General features: G+C 47.1%; 1 protein-coding gene across 1 annotated transcript; it reads left to right on the plus strand.

Annotated features, from left to right (window-relative positions):
- The first annotated feature begins 127 nt into the window (after positions 1-127).
- Positions 128-20,382, plus strand: sec63 (SEC63 homolog, protein translocation regulator). Its single transcript, XM_060041973.1, has 20 exons — positions 128-394; positions 1,167-1,266; positions 3,020-3,134; positions 3,294-3,406; positions 3,599-3,660; positions 4,267-4,325; positions 4,550-4,600; positions 4,799-4,907; positions 9,467-9,561; positions 10,070-10,202; positions 10,676-10,768; positions 10,974-11,119; positions 11,592-11,739; positions 12,113-12,195; positions 12,651-12,719; positions 13,191-13,424; positions 14,189-14,350; positions 14,663-14,863; positions 17,110-17,214; positions 18,148-20,382. Exons 1-20 carry the CDS (start codon positions 271-273, stop codon positions 18,283-18,285), a joined length of 2,340 nt encoding a protein of 779 aa, XP_059897956.1. The 5' UTR covers positions 128-270; the 3' UTR covers positions 18,286-20,382.
- Positions 20,383-21,874: the final 1,492 nt, after the last annotated feature.

The raw sequence follows: 21,874 nt of genomic DNA on the forward strand, positions 1-21,874 counted from the left end.
AAAAACATCCAAGTATGAATCCTACCTACTATGGCTATTACTTTTGTTTACCTTTAGGTGGCAGTGACTGCTTATTATTATTTATTTTTTTCATTATTCCCCGAAGAAGAACAGGGGCCACATTGCGCAGGCGTAAACCACGTACACCGATCGCCGCTGTTTGTGCTAAATGCTAGCGGCTTGGCTGACGGTCTGTCAAGTCATACATATTGGGCTCGGTAGGGAAAGCTCAGCGGTGGAGAAGAAGGAGTACCCCAGCGCCGCTAAGAAATGGCCGGCCAACAGTTCCAGTATGATGACAGCGGCAACACGTTTTTCTACTTCCTAACGTCCTTCGTTGGACTTATTGTGATCCCAGCCACATATTACCTCTGGCCCAGAGACCAGAATGCTGGTAAGGCCTGATGTCTGTCTTAGTGCTAGCGAACTGTGGTAGCCCATCTGGTGACAACTGTTAAGGTAGCATCTTGTAACTCATAAACGTGTACTATTTAGCTCTATTGTATGCTAAAGAAATGGGTCTGGCTCGAATGCGATGTAGGGCATCATGTGTATTGGTGTGAATACGTAGAGCATCTAGCAATGTAGCCTCTAGCTGCAGTAAGCCGACATGGGTCAGTAGTAGCTTTCTAACATCCATGGTGAACTCCCCCTTAGCGTGTTGTATCCATACCTCATTGTAGGGCCAGCTTGCAAGTTCAGTCAAAGAAAATATGAGGTGGGTTGTTAGTCATTTAATCTTTGCATCATCTATTTGGTCGAACCCCCCCCCCCAAACCCCTGTATTAATTATCTGGTTCACTACTCGTCAGTGGTTATCAACTCAAAACTGTATATTCAGGTTAGGCCTATCGAGATCTTGATTAAAAGTCAAACGTCTCATTTGCATGTGTCTAGCCTGTAATATCAACCTGCAGGCCGGTTTTACTTTTCATAGTGGCCCTATGTCAATCCAATGCAAGTAAGGATTAGGCATGTCAGTCTGTTTATGGTAATGCACGTTTTCTGTGATGGATACATATGCATATAACGATCAAACGATCTTACTTGACTTGGCGGTTGGATACCTTCAACCTGCTTTCAAGCCCAGCGTTTTTTTTTTTTTATATGTCGTGACCTTATATTTCTCCTCGACCCTTACTTATTTCCTTTCCCCCCTTCCCCAGAGCAACTGCGTCTGAAGAGCTTGAGGAGGGTCCATGGCAGGTGTCTATGGTACCGCCTGAGGTTGATGAAATCACAGCAGAGCATTGTACCGACGTTAAAGTAAGTTCAACTCCTAAATTACAGTGGTAAGCCGTTTACAAACACTTTTGACAGTAGCAGGTCGAAGGGATCTTTGTCAGTCAGATACAAAATACAACTGCCTAGCGTTATCTTAGTAACTCTGCGGCCTTAGACGCTTTATCCACATTTGGGTGTAACCACTATGATACAATGCTGACCAAATGATGATTGATCGTAATCTAGTATCGGCCTGCGTAGAATGTCTTTGAAATTGGGATTTGTTTAGGTCCTTTGTAACATGGAAAACTACCGAAACGAAAAAAAAGCCATGACAATCTTTCATCTTCTAAGAAGATAAATACATTAAATTACAGGTGAATGCTGGTAATTCACAACTTTTTTCTTTTGTTGTATTCAAATGTTGATTTACTAGCTGAACTTTCATTTTTAATTTCTTAAGATGCTTGTAATGTCATTGTTAAATATCAGCAGTTCTGCAGCCTATTTGACCACTAGCTGATGGTACACCACTTACACAGGGTCGGTCAGAGTGTGCTTAAAGTCGTGTCAAGGAGATTGCAATTGCGGTGAACGTGTATACACTCATTCGGATTTGTACGAATATGGCCTCAGTTTATGCAATCGTGTGTTTGTATTTTGAGTGTGTACAGTTTAGATAAGCACCGTGCAGTGGTTTGGAACATTTGTGTTATCGCTAGTGTGGTGTTCACTGACTCAACCTCCCAATGACGTCCAAACGACACACACACACACACCTACTCAACTCGCACAACTTGCTTTCGGGTTTGAAGTGATTTGTTTTCCGGTAGTCTCTGAGTCTCTTCCTCCCCCGCTCATCACACAGGCTCCCTCTGACGTGAAAGTTTCTTCCCTTCCCCACCATTTGTCACATCTGTGCCATCTTTTATTTTATCGGGGGTCATTGTAAATCCGTTCCTTTTTGTCCAGGTCAGGCCACCTGGTGGACCCATAACGCTTTTTAGGTATAAGGAACTGGAAAATGTACTAGAATCGCTGCTCGTTTTTTTGAAATTCTTAATTCAGTCGTCCGCTTTTCATAACAATCTTTTCTCTGTTGAGGGTAGATTAACCCCCGTTTAAGGAGCATAACATCCGCCTACGATCTGAGCTGTCCCAGCAGTCTCAAAGGTTTTAGAAAAAGAAACGCATTGGGTTCCACAGGATCAAGTGCCAGGGGCGTTCGCAGATGTTTTAAAAATGCTCATCTCACACTGGATAGAGCTAGGTTACGTTCATTTGTTTAGAAGAGAAAATCTGTTCAACAGCTCTACACAATTTTGTGCGACCCCAACGGAACAGTTTTCAAGTGATTCTGTCGTTCACTTACCCTTTTAAATGTGGCAATCAAGGTCCCAACGGGATGATTCAACTGACCTCGGATCGTTTCGCTGGCTCAGCCTTGCACAAGGTTCTGGTGAGGACGTGGGTGTCATGGCAACAGATGCTGTAGATCGTCCCACAGAGCCTTGCCTTGAGACTCGAAGCATCCTCGTTGAATACAAAACCACATCCCCGTCAACGGCATTGTTAATCTACCCTCCCCTTACTTGAGTTATTAATGTCCGACTGAATTATGCATCCAGATTCAAAGACAAGCTTAAGGACAGGCTGTCTGGAAGACTGTTTAGTTATGCTTGTCTTGTGCATTTATCTTTTCATTAAAACGTTTGATAATTCCTATAACCTTGATTGATCTTTGCACATAATGACACTGTGGTTTTTCTTTTTTTCCTGTCTTTGACGTATGCAGAAAAGCCGCCCTGTTATTTGGCTGGGTTGTGTTTCTGCTCCTAGCCTACAAAGTGTCCAAGCTAGACAGAGAGTACCAGGAGTACAATCCTTATGAAGTCCTCCACCTTGACCCGGTAAGCGCACACACACACACACACACACACACACACACACACACACACACACACACACACACACACACACACACACACACACACACACACACACGGCTCTCTAACCCCCCACGATCAGCAGTTGATGACATCAGCCTCTTTCTCATGTCTTGTATCCAGGGTGCGACAACGTCGGAGATCAAGAAACAGTACCATCTCCTGTCGAAGAAGTTTCACCCTGACAAGGGTGGCGACGAAGCCGCCTTCATGATGATCACCAAGGCCTACGCTGCGTACGTCCGCATGAATGTTTAACTCTGTACAAAAAAAACCTGTTCACGTGATTGTGCAGGTATGGGTAAGGATTCCTTCGGCTACGTGCTTACGGAACCCTACGTGCTTACGAAGATACCGTATGTATCCGTCTACGCCTATTGTTCACGTACTTCTATCGTTCTTCTCTCTGCCCTCTCTTCCCAACACAGCCTGACCAACGAACAGACGAAGAAGAACTGGGAGTTGTACGGCGACCCAGATGGTCCAAGAGGTATGTTTTCCCCTCGGGTTCAGTTTTTCACCCGACGGCTGCGCTCGGTGTGTGAATGTGTGTTTGATGGTTCTATGTCTCTTTGGATAAAATGTGTCTGCTAAATGTTAATAAATGCAAATTGTCTACGCTATTTTACATTCATAATTTGAATTGATATGTTGATGCTTACGTCAAATGTAAATATTTTATATATATATATATATATATATATAAGAAAACATGTTTGCAATCACCATGTGCAGCCATACTACAACTTAATTGTAACATTATTTCAGTGCTAAGAAAATGTGAAAGTAGTTGGTGTGTAATTATGTTGACAGGGGGTCACAGTGGCGTTGAATAAAGTCACCTAATCTATGTTGGTTATTTGAAGATTAAAACGTGAATCGATTACATAAGCTCAGTGTTTTTATTGACACACTTTGACAGCAAGCCGTTCAGCAGCTGAGAAAGAAAAGAGCTCAGAGCCCGGCTCTATTATCTAACTATATGAAATTAGAGTCTCATTTCCGGGCTGCCAAATGAAAAAGTTGCCCTTTTTATATTAAATAATTTTAAGTGGTCCTGTACTTCATTTGATTATTTCCCTCTGTTCGCTTCCAGCCACCAATTTTGGAATCGCCCTGCCTGCATGGATTGTGGACCAAAAGAACTCTATGCTGGTAAGGTTGATATTCATATACATCTCTAACTTAATAGTAGCGGTCTTCCCTAGTTTTTTATATGATGTGTGTTGTGTAAAGTTAAAAAGCCATATTGAAGGGAAAATTAGTAGAAAACATGACATTTTTAAGAATATGTCCTAAAAGAAGACTATATAAATGTATTATATATCATTATAACGGATGTCTTTCGTATCGCTAATATTCCCCTTTTTGATCGATAGGTGCTCTTGGTTTACGGACTCGCCTTCATGGTCATCCTTCCCGTGGTCGTGGTGAGTGTTGCTGACACAATACGTATCGTTGTGACGCGTGTCCAGTCTCCCAGACCTTGCCCCGTTGTGTTCTCGCGTCGTGTGAGGCTGCGTGGTTCTGACGCCCCTCTCCTCCTCTCTCTCCCCCCTCTCCTCCTCTCTCTCCCCCCTCTCCTCCTCTTTCTCCCCCCTCTCCTCTCTCTCTCTCTCTCCATCCAGGGCACATGGTGGTACCGCTCCATCCGCTACAGCGGAGACCAGATCCTCATCAACACCACGCAGCTCTTCATGCACTTTATGTACAAGACCCCCAACATGAACATGAAGCGTGAGTCTCGCCTCTGGACCGACCCCCGCTTTCTGTGGGAGTTCGTCTCACAGCTAGTACAAAAAAAAAAAGTTTGCTCTGCATGGCATCCATGCCCTTCAAAGGATGTGATTCAAGGTGGGGGTTTTGGAGGACGTTATGACAATGGTTGATTTGGGGCGGATGAGCCGTGACAATGCGTTGACTGCTCTAGATAACTCTTATACATTAAGGCCCAATCCCATTTCTACCCCTTACCCCTTCCCCTTACCCCTCCCCCTTGTTTTGAAGGGGGAAGGGGAAGGGGTAAGGGGTAGAAATGGAATAGGGCCTAATGCCGCGTTTCCACTGCAGGGTGCGGAACGGATCGGGTCGCAAAGGTGCGGTAGGGAGGGGGCGGTATAGCCCAGCTCAGTTCCGAGGTCGCGTTTCCACTGCCGACAGTACCCTTTGTGGTAGGCCGGATGTCGATCGCCGCGGCAGCTACGTAAACATCGTAAAAAACGTCTTCCTCCCCAAGAATGCAGACGAACGTCTCCACCTCCTTGTTCGCCCAAGCAAGCGTTTTACGCGACAAGTTAATTGTAAAGAATAAATACCTCGAGGCTACTGTTCGTTTGTTTTTATCCCCGCGTCACCCGGAAGTGACGATTCTGTCGACCAATCAACGGCGGGGGGGTGTAGCTAGAATTTCACGGGACCCTTTCAGGCGTCTCGTCTCGTTTGCGGTACCCCAACGGAGGAGTCCCGAGAACGGGGCCGGAACGGGTACGGCAAAGTCCGGGTCACGCCCACTTTTGGCGGTGGAAACGCGACCCGACCCGCACCATCCGATCCGTTCCGTACCCTGCAGTGGAAACGCGCCATAAGGCCCTATCCCATTTCTACCGCTTACCCCTTACCCCTTCAAAACAAGGGGGAGGGGTAAGGGGTAGAAATGGGATTGGGCCTTAGTCTTTCAACTAGGGGTGGGGGAAAGGAAAGCGATTCACGTAAGAATCGTGATTCTTATATGCTATACAGTGTTTCCCACAGCACTTCCAGTAGGGAACCGGTTCCGACGTAAACGGTTGTAACGAGATCGAATAAGAACGCACATTTCGGGGCCTCATAACTGACATAACTGACTTTTTTTTTTAACGCCCCCCGCCCCGCCCCGTATTTGATTTCACAACGTTCGGAACGCAGCGCGCGACGCAGCCCCGAAATGTGCGTTCTTATTCGATCTCACGTAAGAATCACGATTCTTACGTGAATCGCTTTCCTTTCCCCCACCCCTAGTTGAAAGACTAAGGCGACACTGCTTCAGACGGGACCCTTTTCAATGTTGCGCTAAACACGCATGGTACGACTGCGACATTATTTATAGGTCCATGACTGCGAGGCATGGTATTTCAGGCCAACTGGAGTGTGTCAAGGCTTTCAAACATATAAACCATAAAGACTATGTGGGCGCCTCGGGACTTGTCAACGCGCTGCGGCATCACTTAATTGATGTTGTTTTGATTGAAGTGTGTGTGTGTGTGTGTGTGTGTGTGTGTGTGTGTGTGTGTGTGTGTGTGTGTGTGTGTGTGTGTGTGTGTGTGTGTGTGTGTGTGTGTGTGTGTGTGTGTGTGTGTGTGTGTGTGTGTGTGTGTGTGTGTGTGGCGAGCGAATGTAATTTCAGAGTAACAAACAATTCAACAAACTCAAAGCCGATGCATGCATCCAAAACTATCTGTTCAAAACCAAGTAAACAAATCAAAAACAGAGTCGCTTATTCGCTTCAAATACTTTATTTTCCAAACTTGCGAACTAATACGGCGCGTTACCGAGCGGTTGAAAACAATGTTGGCGCCTCCTGCGACCTTGCCTACCTGCGTTATATACTTAATATGACTTTGGCAGTAGGCTAATGTTGCGCCGTGCACGCAAGTGTAAACGTGAGCAGCATAGCTGCGTACCTGCCTGCTTTCAACAAGTAATTATTATTTGTAATTATTTTTATTTTAAAAATTTGTATCATCAGTCACAGCAGCCTTTCCTCTTCAGGTAAGTTGAGTGATTTAATGGCAACCATAAATCTTGCATATATAGTAGGCTAGCAAACACCGTGTTGCCATTCAACTCGGTGTCTGCCGACTTTCTGCTTGATGTTAAACTCATAACAAGTCGTGCATGTATGCAAGTGTGTGCGGTTTTGTTTTTTAAGGACCAGTTCGAGAACCGTTTTAGCACAGGAACCGTTTAAAAAAATTACAGAGTAGGCACCGGTATCGGATAAAACCCAAATGATACCCAACCCTAGCCTTGACTACCAATGTAAAAAAATAAATAAAAATAATATATGTATATATATATTTTTTTATTATTATGCATTAACAAATCAAACAACTCTCGCAGGGAAAGTAAACATACTTCCATCAGGTACAAAAAATAAAGATGAATAATGCATTGTTAAAGCTAGGGTGGGCGATTTTGGAGAAAACAGCCGTTGAGATTCCGTCGCGTACTCTCTGGCCCGTCCCTGCCACGCTACCTGCTGTAGCTCCTCCCACCGAACGTCAGTTATGCGCGTTCATGTGAATTCAGTTACATTGATAGGAAGACGAAACACCATGTCCGATTCCGAGGTAATTAAACATTAGTGCTGATTGCTACATAAGTACATATATAGCATCAACATCTTACTCACAGACATACCATGTATGTTATCTTAAAATCATTGCCATTGCGCTGGTAGGCCTAAGAAAGGTAGCTGTATCAGCCAAGCAAGATAGCAAACTAATTGCAACTGTAGTTCGTTAGCATAAGAACAAAAGCAAAAAAAACAACAAAACCTCCTTCTCCATGATAACAGAATTCTTCTAGGTCTCCCTCTTATCAATATTGACAATCGATATGATCTCTTTACTGTCGTTGTCCATCATTGTGTATGTACAGTTCTGTGCTGAAAAAATATATATATTTGTTAAAATAACACAGAAAGCCAGATTACACACAAGGAAACCGTCACTTCAAAGCGATCGCGAAACTGAGCTAGGCTGCTGCTAGCTTGCAACAACGTTATAACAATACATGGAATATCATATGCTAGACTTCCCTCGCAGTGCTTATCTTGGCAGTTGTGTCAACGTAGCTTTTATACAAACGTGACTCGGACATTATCCACAGTTGAGTTGAAGCCTAGGCCACGTGTTAGCACAATCTCTGTGTTATTCCGACAGCCAGGGTTGGTGTGACCATAACTAACCTATAAAACGGACCGGGAAAAGAACCATCGGCTGATGCAAGACATCCTACAGAACCGTATTGAAATGGTTACATTACAGAACCGTAATGTAACGGTTATCGTGGCTTTGCTTAGTAAAAAACCATACCAGCCGACACTTTACATATTCATCGCAATATACCATGGAGGGATAGCACAATTCCTTACCTGTCTATAAGAAATATAGCCATCTCAGCGTCCGATTTTAAGTTTCTCCGGTCACGTAACTCTCCCCATCGCTCATAAGCCACGCCGATGTTTACTCTGGTTTTATTTCGAGCTCTCTCCGCCTCCCTTTTAGTAGCTGTCCTTTCAACAAGTGACTTTCCTCTTTTTTTCTCTGTCTTAGTGGTGTTAGTTGATGGTATCCGGGGAATGGGAAATGTATGGGCCGTTGATGAAGACACGGCTATTCATTTGTTGTCCGCCGTAGGAGTACAAAACTGTCAGACCGCTAGGCTCGTGAACGCTCACGCAGGGACGCACCAACGTCGTTGCCAAGGTGACCGGACAGTCCCACAGCCAATAAGAACGGAGAATCTGAGCCTCGCTCTGATTGGTCAAAGTGTACATGAGCGGTGGCAATTTTTGGGTGCGGCCCACAGAGGCAGGGGAGAGCAATGTTATGAGCAGATATTCTCAGAGCACTTCACCTACATATAGCTGACTGGCTATTAGGACAGTTTTGCCAAATATTACAGTAAAGAAATTACCCACCCTAGCTTTAATAATGTTCACAACAATAGTCATGCCATAAAGCTTTTTGGAATGGAATTGAAACGACGGCATTAGGCGGCTCTATATATTATTGCGAGCTGAACTACCTCCTAGACGACCTTGACTAAGACATTTTCTGGGGGAAACACTGCTATAATCCTGGATCCAATATCATTTTTTTTCCCTTTGTCCATGGTATTCACGTCATTGCAATCAGATATAAAAAACGATATCGGATTTCAAATATAAATAACGACTTAATCTTGCACACACTTTACTATGCTTTCATGCTGTAATTTGCCGCAGTATCCGACTCGGCACACAGTGGACTGGACTAGATCCGGAAAATAGTACCACTAAGTGTTAGGGTTAGGTTAGTGAATGGAGAACCGTTTTTGAAACGGAATCGTTTGGAATCTAGAATTGATTTAGAATCTTATCGTGCATCTCTCGAATCGAAATTGAATCTTGAGATACCGAAAGATTCCGACCCCCTAATTTCACATCCCCACAGGCTTCAATCGAACGCACTCGCACACTGCAGGTTCTTTCTCCTGAATCTTTTCCACAGCGCATGTGTTTTTAAACCCTGGGTGTCCCCTGCTCCCTCTAGGGTTAGCCATGGTGCTAACGGCAGCATTTGAGTTCGACCCTCGCAGCAATAAAGAAGCCACCATACGACCGACGGACAACATCGAGGTGCCCCAGGTAGGCGCTGACCGCACGCATGACACCGCATAAGGAATGGATTTATGATCTCAAGGTTTTTAACGGCCCCAACCGACAGATGTCAGATTTTTTTTTCCAAGCCGTTTTTAGAACGTCTATTCATGAGGCATTTGAATAAAGCAAGTGGTTGGTGAGGGAAATAGCTCTTTTTCTTTTCACCTTGCTATTTGAATCCGTCAAAAAACAAAACTATCTGTCAAGTTACCGTACCATGTTACAGTGGACAATAGAGCAATGTAATTCGATGAAATACTGTGTCAGTTTAACACCACTGCAGGCATTTGTCAAAACTATGTTATACATCCGTATGAACAAATATCCTTAAAATGAATGAAAGATGACTACATTGAATCATTTTGGGTGTAGATCATGGTATTGAGGTATTTAAAACTATCGGTAACCGTATTTTGACCAAACGGGGGTAATCTTCCATTTTGGTTGAAACTTAAAAGAAAAGCTGAATCCGTGGTTTGTTTGTGTGTGACAGCTGATCAGGGAACTGGGGAACATCAACGTGAAGAAGAAGGAGCCCCCGTTCTGCTACCCCTACAGCCTGAAGGCCAGGGTTCTGGTTCTGGCCCACCTGTCGCGCATGGAGATCTCTGAGGACCTGGAAGAGGGTGGGTAGCTCTCGCCCCAAACACAACCTGTTATAGAGGAGCTCCAACCTGCCTGCAGAGTGGCTTGTGTTGGATGATGGTGTTTCCTTATTGGCGGATATGATGACCCGATCATCTGCTGAATACAGCACACCTGCGCTGCGCTTATTGAACGTGGATTAGAGGGGTGTTAACAAGGGGAGCTGGCCACCCCACACGGAACAGAACCTGAAAGCATTGTTGAAAGGCAAGGGGCTGGTTCCCTTTTTTACTCAGTCTCACTATTTCTATTTAATTTATATTATTTGTAACTGCTACATTGTTAGTCTGTTTTCTGAGTTTGGTGTATATTGTCTATATTCTTGGGTACTACATTCATGTGTTACATGGATCACAGTTTTGATTTGACTTGCTCTGAGACTCTGAACACCCTCCTGGCCCTGGACCCGAGACCCTGACAGTGTTGGTATTATGTGGCGGTCGTCCTTCCACAGACCAGAGGTTTGCGGTGCGGAAGAGCCCCGCTCTGCTCCAGGAGATGGTCAACGTGGGCTGCCAACTCACAATGATGGCCAACAGCAGAGGGGGTACGCACGCACGCAAAGCACGCACGCACATGAAATTCAAAACCTGTTGAAAGGATTGTCCTCAAAATGTAATCATCTTTTAATTATCGCGTTGAAAACGTCAAATTACGACTTTGGTTTCAAAAACCCTTTTAGCTTCTATTAGTATGGGGTATCTCTAAATGTGTGTGTGTGTGTGTGTGTGTGTGTGTGTGTGTGTGTGTAGGCTTCCACGCTCCCCGGCTGGTGTCCATAGAGAACTGCATGAAGCTGACCCAGATGATCGTGCAGGGCCTGCAGGAGACCAAGTCTCCTCTCCTTCAGCTGCCTCACTTTGACGAGGAGCACCTCCGCTACTGCGTCTCAAAGAAGGTAGGACGGGCTCTTGCGTTGTGTATTATTGTAGTATTATGTGTATGAGGGATCCATAAGGAATGGGATGAAATTGTAATTGTTTCGTTGTCACTCGCACCGTATAAGTTTCTATAGGGCTATTACATCGTGAAATCACATTGCGATGACCGCCGCCATTTTGGGAGTGTCGGTCGTGTGAGGCATTATGTTGTTATTGATGTTTCTTTGGTCATGGTGAGTAATAAATCTAGAAATGATTTGTCATAATGGAGAGGTCCTGTTGTGTTTGAAACTGCCCCAGCATTGCACATTGCGAGACATGGCAAGTCAGAGTTTTCATTAGCCTTGGTTATCGATATTTAACCTTTATTTAGTACTTTACATGTATTACTACTCACTTGAGTCCTCTCAATATGGCCAACAATATATCCCATGATGCATTGCGACGTACGAGCCCCGTGTCCCCCCCCCTCCCCCCTGTGTGCTGCAGTACAAGGTGCGGAGCCTGCAGGACCTGGTGAGTCTGAAGGACTCGGAGAGACGCAGCATGCTGCGCTTCCTGGTCGAGGAGAAGTACGACGAGGTCATCTCCGTGCTGGGGAGCTTCCCTCACATCGCCATGGAAACCAAACTGCAAGGTCCGCCATGGGAAGACACACACACACACACGCACACAGTTATTATTAATCAGCCTTGGGTTTAAGGCCCCTGTATGATAGTTTAGTGGCCTCAGGGACAGTTCAGCTACATTTAGTGTCCTTTGTAACTTGCAACAGTGGGGTTCCCTAGCTGTGTATTTTTTTTATTTTTATGAATGGTAATAGTATATTCAAATGGCAATATGACTCAGACTTGCGTCAGTTGGGCTGCTGTAAAAGGTAGCATTTTCCAGTGTGAAAGTGTTTGAAATTATCTTTTAAAAGCGATACTAATGCACATTTCGGTGATACGTATCCGGAGATGTGTGAATATTCCTCCTCCCCACTCATATACTCTCTCTCCTGTTTTTAGTTCTTGACGATGAAGACAGCAACAACATCACGGCAGGCTCCATCGTGACAGTTACCGTCACCCTCACTAGGAAAAGAATGGCGGTAAGGCATGTGTTCATCTAGTGGGACATGGATCCAACTTGGACGCTTGCAGGCCACAGACGTGGACGAAAGTGGTTTGTCCCAGAATGTACCAAGCCACAGTGTGCAGGCCTACTGTTGAACACCAGATGGCACTTCTGGACCGCACTCGTGACAATCTGGTGACCAGCCGAAGGGAACATCCACAATAAAATTATTACAAGCCTGCGACTGCTGCTGGTACCTGATGTTTTGTTGATTCGTCAAATTATTAGATTCATGGATTAATATTGGGATGCAAAGATCATTTTACAAAATAATGCTTCTAAAATATATTGTCTATTCAGGCTTTAACCGTATGATGTTGCAAAGTTATATACAAGCACCTGCATTGCTTATGTTGATCCCGATGGTCCTTTTGTGCCTGTCTATGTAAATGCTTGACGGTTTCTTCCATGTGATTGGTGTTTCTGAAGGAGGTGTTTGAGAAGGAGCAGGACGGTAGCCCGTGTCCCGGGGAGGAGGGGGCCAACACAGAGGAAGGGGTAGGTCCAAACAGACGCAGAGCACCGATAAAGGGGACCACATTGCAGCCCCCCCCCCCCCCAAACTTGACAGTGTCCTGCCTCATGCCCACGGATGACGCTTATGAACCCCCCAAGCATTCCTTGTTCAGGAAAAGCATTTGATTTGTCGACGAAGCCTTTGATCGTGAATGTGTGTAAAAAAATGGATTCACGTGAGAATCAGGATTCATATCGTATCTTCGAACCTGGTCTTCGACCAGAACTTCCAGAAATAGTATATACATATTTTTTTATCTTAAGTTTGCCTTTTGTGTGTTTACATTATTCCAATCAGTTTGTGTAACCGTATCAAATAGTAAAACTTCTCATTCTTGTACACACTTCACTTTGTGAAATCAAAGAGATCCTGAGATTTGCAGCCCCCCTTTGTATCGAACCGAGACGTCGACAGATTCCCTCCCCTGACGTCTTTCGTGTGTCTCCCTGCAGGCCGACGCCAGTAAAGCCAAGACCAAAGTCTGGCAGAACAACAAGAAGCAAGCCACAAAGAAGTCCAAGAAGAAGAAGCTCACCAAGAAGAAAGCCCCCGCCGCGGCGGCCACCGTCGCTGCTGCCGCCGCCGCCGCCGCCGCCGCCGCCGCGGTCGCCGCAGTCGCCGCCGCCGCCACCACCGCCCCCGCATCCTCAAAAACCAAGCAGGCCAACGGCAGCGTGGCAGGAGGCGTAAGCATACACCCCCCTCAACTCCCAAAACTCTATCAGGGCTGCAAGTTGAGATCGATGACTCTAACTCGATTGCTCTATTCATTTTCTGATTAGTCGATAAATCATTTAGTCGTGGAAAGGTCAAGGGTCATGAATAACCTGAACCTAATCGATCGTCGAAGGACGAGGGCGATCCCTCAGAATCTCTTTTGTAGTGAACCAAAGGTGTGTCGTTGAGGCATTTTATAAACAACCCAGATGCCTGTCACTCGTATGGAACGGTCTGTTGAATATGCTTCAGTGTTAAACAAGTTCAAAGGCATAGCAAACAAACTGGGCTTAAGGCGTTTGTTGTTAAGAAAGATATGTTGGCCGTACTTCTGACAGGATGTGTTTCAAGTTGGATTTATCAACTTGGCCTACGGCGCTAAGTCACGCACTTTGTTCCTCTTTATTGGTTGTAAGTCTATCCAATGGCGTTTTGGCTGAGCCCGTTGAAAACGCCCCTTGGAAATCAAAAAAGGAAACGAGAGGTTCCACATTCGTATGCATTGGGGAATTGGTTTAGCGATAATAATAGCAAAGCATGACATTTATTCAAAAGCAATCCCAGAAAGGGTTGCGTACATTTGATTCAGATCCGTGGACAAACTGCTTTTCCTACTGGTATGAACACTGGGAAAACACCCTTTTTACAAAAGGTGTGTTTTTTACTCTGCACCATTTATATGCAGAGGCGCTCTCTGAACTCTGCTCCTCGTTATCCCCCCCCCCCCCTCCAGGATGCCGTGGCGGTCCCCAAGGAGGACGATGAGGAGGGCTCGGACAAGGGCAGCGAGTCGGATGAGGCAGAGGCCAATAAGGACTCGCCCAGCGAGCGGGACGAAGAGAGCGACAAGCAGAGCGACACGGAGGTGGACGAGATCGCCGGCGACGACGAGGAGGTCAAATTCACCCTGTCTTCCTGTGTGTGTGTGTGTGTGTGTGTGTGTGTGTGTGTTGGGTCATACAGAAGGAGTAGGGTTAAGGACACATTGTAACTTCAGAAATGGAGTATGATGTTAATCATACCCTTAGTCTGTATCAAGTGAATAAGAGACGTGTCGTAGCGAAGACTCTTCAGACCGTCCTCATTAAATCAGCCTCCCTCTTTCAACGCTTCCAACCCCATCGTTGGCAGACGAGACCATGGAGCGACCGGCGTCATAACCAGCCATCCCTCTCCTCTCTCTCCCCCCCCCCCCCCCCCCAAGCAGGAGTGGGAGGCTCTGCAGCAGAGCATCCAGCGGCGGGAGAAGGCCCTGCTGGAGACCAAGTCCAAGGTCACCCACCCGGTGTACAGCCTGTACTACCCCGACGAGAAGCAGGAGTGGTGGTGGCTCTACATCGCCGACCGCCGCGACCAGGCGCTCGTCTCCATGCCCTACCACGTGTGCACGCTCAAAGACACAGAGGAGGTGTGTGTGTGTCAGTCATTTAGCGGAGGTGAAGCGATGTTTCGCACTTTCTTCAAGGTTTTGGGTTTTCTCAACCACAACCCATTATACACAGGCACGCAGGCACGCACACACACACACACAAACACTCAGTTGCTAGGCAACCGCTCTGCGCCGGTGGTATTGTCCCCTGTGTGTGAGTGGTTTGCCCTCTGATCCTGCTGTTTTAAAGAACAATGAAGGATTGGCGGCGGGGTAAGCGGTAAATGGGATTTACGGGACCGACTTGACCTCGTGTTTGATGCTGTGACGGCTCCCCCCTCCCCCCCTCCCCCCCCTCCCCCGTCATCAGTTACCAGTTACTGTTCCTTTAACAGTTAACACTTTCCCCTGCTGCTGTTGTTGTTTGACTGCTCATCATCTGAGAGAGGGGCGGCTGAGAGAGAGAAGAGAGCGAGGAATCTAGTCTGAGAGCAAAGTGAGGGGCTGGTTGTAGAGATCTTGTTTTGGGGTCTGGTTAGACAGATCTTGATTTGGGGTCTGGTTAGAGACAGATCTTGTTTTGGGGTCTGGTTAGAGACAGATCTTGTTTTGGGGTCTGGTTAGACAGATCTTGTTTTGGGGTCTGGTTAGACAGATCTTGTTTTGGGGTCTGGTTAGAGACAGATCTTGTTTTGGGGTCTGGTTAGACAGATCTTGTTTTGGGGTCTGGTTAGACAGATCTTGTTTTGGGGTCTGGTTAGACAGATCTTGTTTTGGGGTCTGGTTAGACAGATCTTGGTTTGGGGTCTGGTTAGACAGATCTTGTTTTGGGGTCTGGTTAGACAGATCTTGGTATCTTGGTTTGGGGTCTGGTTAGACAGATCTTGTTTTGGGCTCTGGTTAGAGACAGATCTTGGTATCTTGGTTTGGGGTCTGGTTAGACAGATCTTGGTTTGGGGTCTGGTTAGAGACAGATCTTGGTATCTTGGTTTGGGGTCTGGTTAGACAGATCTTGGTATCTTGGTTTGGGGTCTGGTTAGACAGATCTTGGTTTGGGGTCTGGTTAGAGACAGATCTTGGTATCTTGGTTTGGGGTCTGGTTAGACAGATCTTGGTTTGGGGTCTGGTTAGAGACAGATCTTGGTATCTTGGTTTGGGGTCTGGTTAGACAGATCTTGTTTTGGGGTCTGGTTAGACAGATCTTGGTTTGGGGTCTGGTTAGAGACAGATCTTGTTTTGGGGTCTGGTTAGACAGATCTTGGTTTGGGGTCTGGTTAGACAGATCTTGGTTTGGGGTCTGGTTAGACAGATCTTGGTTTGGGGTCTGGTTAGACAGATCTTGTTTTGGGGTCTGGTTAGAGACAGATCTTGGTTTGGGGGTCTGGTTAGACGGATGTACTTTGAGGCGCTCTGAGAGGCTAGTTAGACAGATGTAGTTTTGGGGTCTGGTTGGACAGATCTCCTCTGAGGGCAGGGTTGAGTTCATTGTGTGGCAGCGTCTGTTTTCTCCTCCTGTGTGTGTGTGGTTGCATGTTGTGGGGCCGGAGGCGTGTCTGTTTTCTCCTCGTGTGTGTGTGTGTGATTGCATGTTGTGGGGCCGGAGGCGTGTCTGTTTTCTCCTCGTGTGTGTGTGTGGTTGCATGTTGTGGGGCCGGAGGCGTGTCTGTTTTCTCCTCGTGTGTGTGTGTGGTTGCATGTTGTGGGGCCGGAGGCGTGTCTGTTTTCTCCTCGTGTGTGTGTGTGATTGCATGTTGTGGGGCCGGAGGCGTGTCTGTTGGGAGCGGCCGCTCTTGTTTCCGGCTGAACGGCTCATTCCCAATCCCGACCCGTCGTTAGCGTGGCGCGGCTGATGATTAGATGCTCGTGCCGTGTAATTACCCGACATGTTAATCACAAGTGTAGTTAACGCTCGTCTAATATTTACTGTTTGGACTCCGCCGTCGGTGCCATCGCGCTGGCTGTTGGGTTATTCAAATCATTAATTGCCCGACACATTTTGCGTTTGCTTCCCCACCACCCCTTGCTGCGGAGAGATAATTGGGTATGATGAAGTCACGGTTGATTATTAATCTTTAATTCACGCATAATTCCAACCACTGATGGTGTTTACACTCGTGGTCTTTAGAGGTTTTGCTGCCTCCTCGACTTGCTCTGCCTTTTTTGATTCCTGTTATTCCGACTTTAATCGAATCAATAGCCATTTGTTTCTGGGTGATCGCAAACTACTTCATTTATTCAATCGATGCATTCAAGTGTGTGTTTTCTTTGTGTGTGTGTGTCCACAGGTGGAACTGAAGTTTCCAGCCCCATCAAAAACAGGCAACTACCAATATTCAGTCATCCTGCGTTCAGACTCCTACCTGGGCTTGGACCAGATCAAACCTCTAAAGGTAAGTGTCTGTGTCTGTGTCTTTGTGCCTTCGTGGCTGTGTGTGTCTTTGGAGCATGAATTAGTGTAATTAAAAGAGGTGACTGCTACTAGATTAGGGGCGTAATCGGCCCAGAGAAATTGGCTCTTGCTCGTGCAGCCGTGCGCTTCCCCTAGGGCGACCCTACGGATACTGATGTCTCATTCGTTAACAAGCCTGTTACCCTGTTGGTACGACGGGAGTCGAGGAGCCGCATGAACGCAGTCTCGGGAGCGTACGCGAGGATGCATGTGGTCTGGTGTACCACTAGGGGGCGGTCTTGTATCCTCTTCGTGACCAGACTGCTTTGACTGCACGTAGGTTTGTGGAGATTGATTCAGGTCCAGAATCTGATTCGATTGGCTGAGTGTGCTTTTTGCAAGCGACACGGTTTACCGGCTCTCTCTCTCTCTCAGTCGGTTCACTTCTTAGGACCGTCCGGCGGTGTTCAAACCGCTTCGCCCGAACATTCTCGGTGCGCTCGGTAATCACCGAACCGCCGCATTGATACACAGCGCTGCGTCGGCCCGCGTTTTGCGTGTCGTCCCCACGAACCAAACTGCGACTGTGAGCCGCGGCGGCGGCGGCGGCGGCGGCGGCGGCGGCGGCGGCTGCTCGGGAGGTAGAGCGGGTTGGCTGGTAACCTCAAGGTTGCTAGTTCGATCCCCAGCTCCTCCTGGCCGAGTGTCGAGGTGTCCCTGAGCGTGACGCCTCACCCTGACCGCCCCTGACGAGCCGGCTGCCGTCGCCCTGCGGGGGGTCGACTCCGCCCTCGGTGTGTGAATGTGCGAACGATGGGTTGTAAGTCGCTTTGGATGAAAAATCCCTCGGCTGTAAAAAAAATGGGACGAAAACGGAAGCTCAAGTGTCCTGACCGCTGTGCATCTGTACCCCCTCCCGCCGCCCCCCCCTCAGCTGGAGGTGCACGAGGCCAAGGCGGTGCTGGACAACCACCCCCAGTGGGACATCCCAGAGACCGAGGAGGAAGACGAAGAGCAGGAGGACAGCGACGGCATCGAGGAGAGCGAGGACGACGACGAGGACAACGACTGAAGGCGCACCGCCGCCCTTTGTACACACCGGCGCGTGCGTGCACACCCACCACACACGCGTATACACATGCCTACACACGCCTCTAAAGACGCAAACTCACACGCATCGACAAACACATGAACACGCACACGCAGTTGGCTTCCACCCCCTCCCCCCCCCCCCCCCCCCCCCCCCCCATCGCCACAGCGACGGGATGTCACCAACGGTCAGTCCACCCCCTTCCCCTTCCAAAACCACACACACACACACACACACACACACACACACACACACACACACACACACACACACACACACACACACACACACACACACACACAGTGTCATGGTCTGTGACGTCCCCCGTCCCCCCCCCCACCACAATCCCACCTGCATAACCGCTTTCTTACCGAGACCTCAGAGAGACTCGTTCAGCCAATTTCCGTTGCCAACGGAGATATGTGAATAGTGTGTGTGTGTGTGTGTGTGTGTGTGTGTGTGTGTGTGTGTGTGTGTGTGTGTGTGTGTGTGTGTGTGTGTGTGTCAATTTGTACAGGTATGAAAGTTTGACACACTGTGGACTGGAGGACCTATTATCTGGGCAACTAGTTTTCATTATTTTGTGTGTGTGGGGGGGGGGGGGGAGGTCGGTCATTTGGAGAGTGATGTAAAAGGAGACAACAAAAAAAAAGTTGTCCCCCCCCCCCCCCACCTCCTCGCTCGTGTTTGCCTCCTATAGCTGCAGCATCACACGACACAACACGTCTCCCCCCCCCCCCCCGGTGATGTTCCAACCCACCCCCCCTCCCCTGCCCACGTGCAACATCCTCTAACCGCTGCCCGTGGTGAGCCCCAGCACCCCCCCCCCCCCCCCCCCCCCCCCGGCCAGGTCCCCATAGACCGGGGGCCCCCAGACGCCTCCAGCAGAGAGCCCAGATGGCGGCACCCTTTTTAATTTGTATTTGAAGAAAAAAAAAAAAAGGCAAAAACGAATTGAATAACGAATTGACGAAGCGGGGGGAGGAGAGTGGCCGCAGGGGGGGGGGGCGGGGGCCATCAGTGTTTAATTTTGGCCGTGTCGCTACCAGTGGTGTACCTTGTTGTCCGTGCGCTACACCAGGGGTTCTCGATCGCCACCGTAGTTCGCAGACCCTCTAGGGGGTTTCGGGGCGTATGGGAGGAACCGGTTTGTATTTGATTATACGGACTGCTCGATTCGGAGAAGTGTCTTTTGCTTTCCTGTTTTTTTTGTTTTTTTTTAACAGTCGTAGCACATTCCAGTGTATTCTCATTGTCCAAAACGGCCTTATGAATCCTACCGTATACCACGATATTATAGACACTTCTTGGAGGCTATGCACCATGTTTCTTTTTTTGGGGAGCAATTGTTTATTGTATGTTTTTTTGTTAGTCTATTTTTTTTTGTTCAAACTTTTTTGTAGATTTCAGTAAAAAACAACAACAATATTTCTATAAGTGTTTCTCATGTATCCTTGGCAAACATAGCAGCTAATGCTAATAAGTGTCTGTATTTCTGTTATATTTTTGGGCTCAAACAGGGTTTGTGAAATGTTACCGTATCAAGTCACTCAACGCTGATTCTACTTGGAATACTCAGCGCCTTGACTTTCATTTAGAATCTGGTTTCTGTTCTTGTCACTGGACAATTGTTAGGTTACCTGGGAGGTTTGCCCAACCTCCTAGTATTCGTTTAAGGTTCAGCCTATGCTTCCTTCATGGTCAAAGGAGAACTTGGGGATAACTATTTTCCGAACATTTTAGGTCCAAGGTAATGCTCACCAAAGAATTGGTCCAGCATTGAGCAAGAACAATACAGCTGCGGTTCCCTCGAAGCTGAACTAATTGCAAATAATATTGTTCGCATTAGTCCCTTGGAGCTAAAATTATCAGAATATATGGTCAAGAGTGAAAATTCCCAAAGGTCTCCTTTAACACCCAGGCATTGTTCACTTCCGTTAAACTCCGATCTCTGTTCAACTCGCTGATTCAAGTAGACCCAACAGTTACTTGTGTTTTTTAATTTTACCAGCATTTTATTTTTGTCAAACTGGATTCAGCAGCAGAAACACACAAAAGCAAATTGCACAGCATTGCTGACTCTTATTAGGACTAACTTGTAGTTCTGTTTTGCGGAAAGAAACCCCGTCTCTCCCATCTGCGTCCGCACTGCAGGAGTCTGTTTTGTATTGCTTCACGTCGTCGTGCGCTGTGTGCGTGTGGGAGAGAGGGAGAGAAAAACGTTTTGGACTATCGGGGGTGCATGTACTACTATGACTACTAGCACCATATGGACACACTGCGCACAATACCCCCCCCCCCCCCCCCCCCCGTTCTGTGTCCGTGTGACACTACCGTCGTCAAAGGGGTCCACTCGGTGAGTATTTGTATCTCTCTGCAGCAGAATGTAGCATGAGAAAATGTTGAAAATAACTGCAGAGAGATGTAAATACGAGACGCCCCCCCCCCCCCCCCCCCCCCCCCCCCCCCCCACCATACCCTCACACGACAGACCAGGACTGGAGAATAAGGACCCTTCGTGGCCCCGTTTGGGACAAACCCCCCCCCCCCCCCCCCCCTGGTGATTCTCTGCCACTTTTGTTTACAAAGGAACTGTCATTGTAAATGGGAAAAATATATTATTTGTATTTTAAAATCATTTCAAATAAAATAACTTTTAAATGAACTGTGCTGTTGTTGTTGTCCAGGGGGAATGAAAGGCTGAGATTGTGAGGGGGGGGGGGATGGGATGTGGTTCACTTGAAGGACAGTAGGCTACGGCTTTTATTGTGAGCACGAGAAATTCGTAACCCCTTTTTTGTCGTTTCCTTGCAGGGAGGATGTCAGCAAAATGATTGAATCGTGTAATGCCTGTTCAGATATCTGTTCACATTTAAAAACTGATGATTGATCTGTCAAATATAACTATTTCAACACATTTTGGGCTAGTCAATGAACCAGAGAGCAAGAGCCACCTCTTTTGTTTACTGTGATGTGTGGGATGGCTCATTTAATGAAGTACAGGTACATATAATGCTTAAGGGAGTGAGTCCCATGGAGACGCTGTCAAATGACCACAGTAACTATGCAACAGTGCAGCCTCATTTGCCCCAACCTGAATGACAAAAGGACATCCCCAAAGTGTGAGGACATTTCAGGTTGAGCATTTCCTGAGTGCAGCTACAAGCTGTGTGGCTGTGAGGAAGGTGCTTCTATGGGCAGTACCATGCCTAGTGTCATTCGGACCAGATGGTTTCGATGCCCTCGAGGATGCAAAGAAGTTGGGAATTGAATAATCCATCATTGATCATCGAAAAAGGTAAATATTTAATGCCTCAGTCTTTCTCCACATCGCTCTGTATTTGTGTATGTGTCTCCAAAGGTCTCTGCTTTGAAATGCAGTTTTTAAAAGTAGATTTTATTTTTTATTATAAAACAGATCGCCTCGTAAACAGTGTGTTGCAGCTCCTAGTTTGTTGCCCAGGACTTACTATAGTCTCCTCTCCAACTTAACTATGCAGTGGAAAAAACACATGTGTTTTGACCTGAGGTGTAAAAGCTGTGAGCCACGTGAGTTGGAACTCCCTCGGGA

Source organism: Gadus macrocephalus, chromosome 21, assembly GCF_031168955.1.
Source record: "Gadus macrocephalus chromosome 21, ASM3116895v1".
In the NCBI taxonomy this organism is placed as follows: Eukaryota; Metazoa; Chordata; class Actinopteri; order Gadiformes; family Gadidae; genus Gadus; species Gadus macrocephalus.

Coding starts and splice junctions, on each gene's coding strand:
- sec63 (XM_060041973.1), top strand. CDS start 271: ATGGCCGGCCAACAGTTCCAGTATGATGACAGCGGCAACACGTTTTTC. Junction 395..1,166: donor GCCCAGAGACCAGAATGCTG/GTAAGGCCTGAT, acceptor CCCCTTCCCCAG/AGCAACTGCGTCTGAAGAGC. Junction 14,351..14,662: donor TCGCCGGCGACGACGAGGAG/GTCAAATTCACC, acceptor CCCCCCAAGCAG/GAGTGGGAGGCTCTGCAGCA.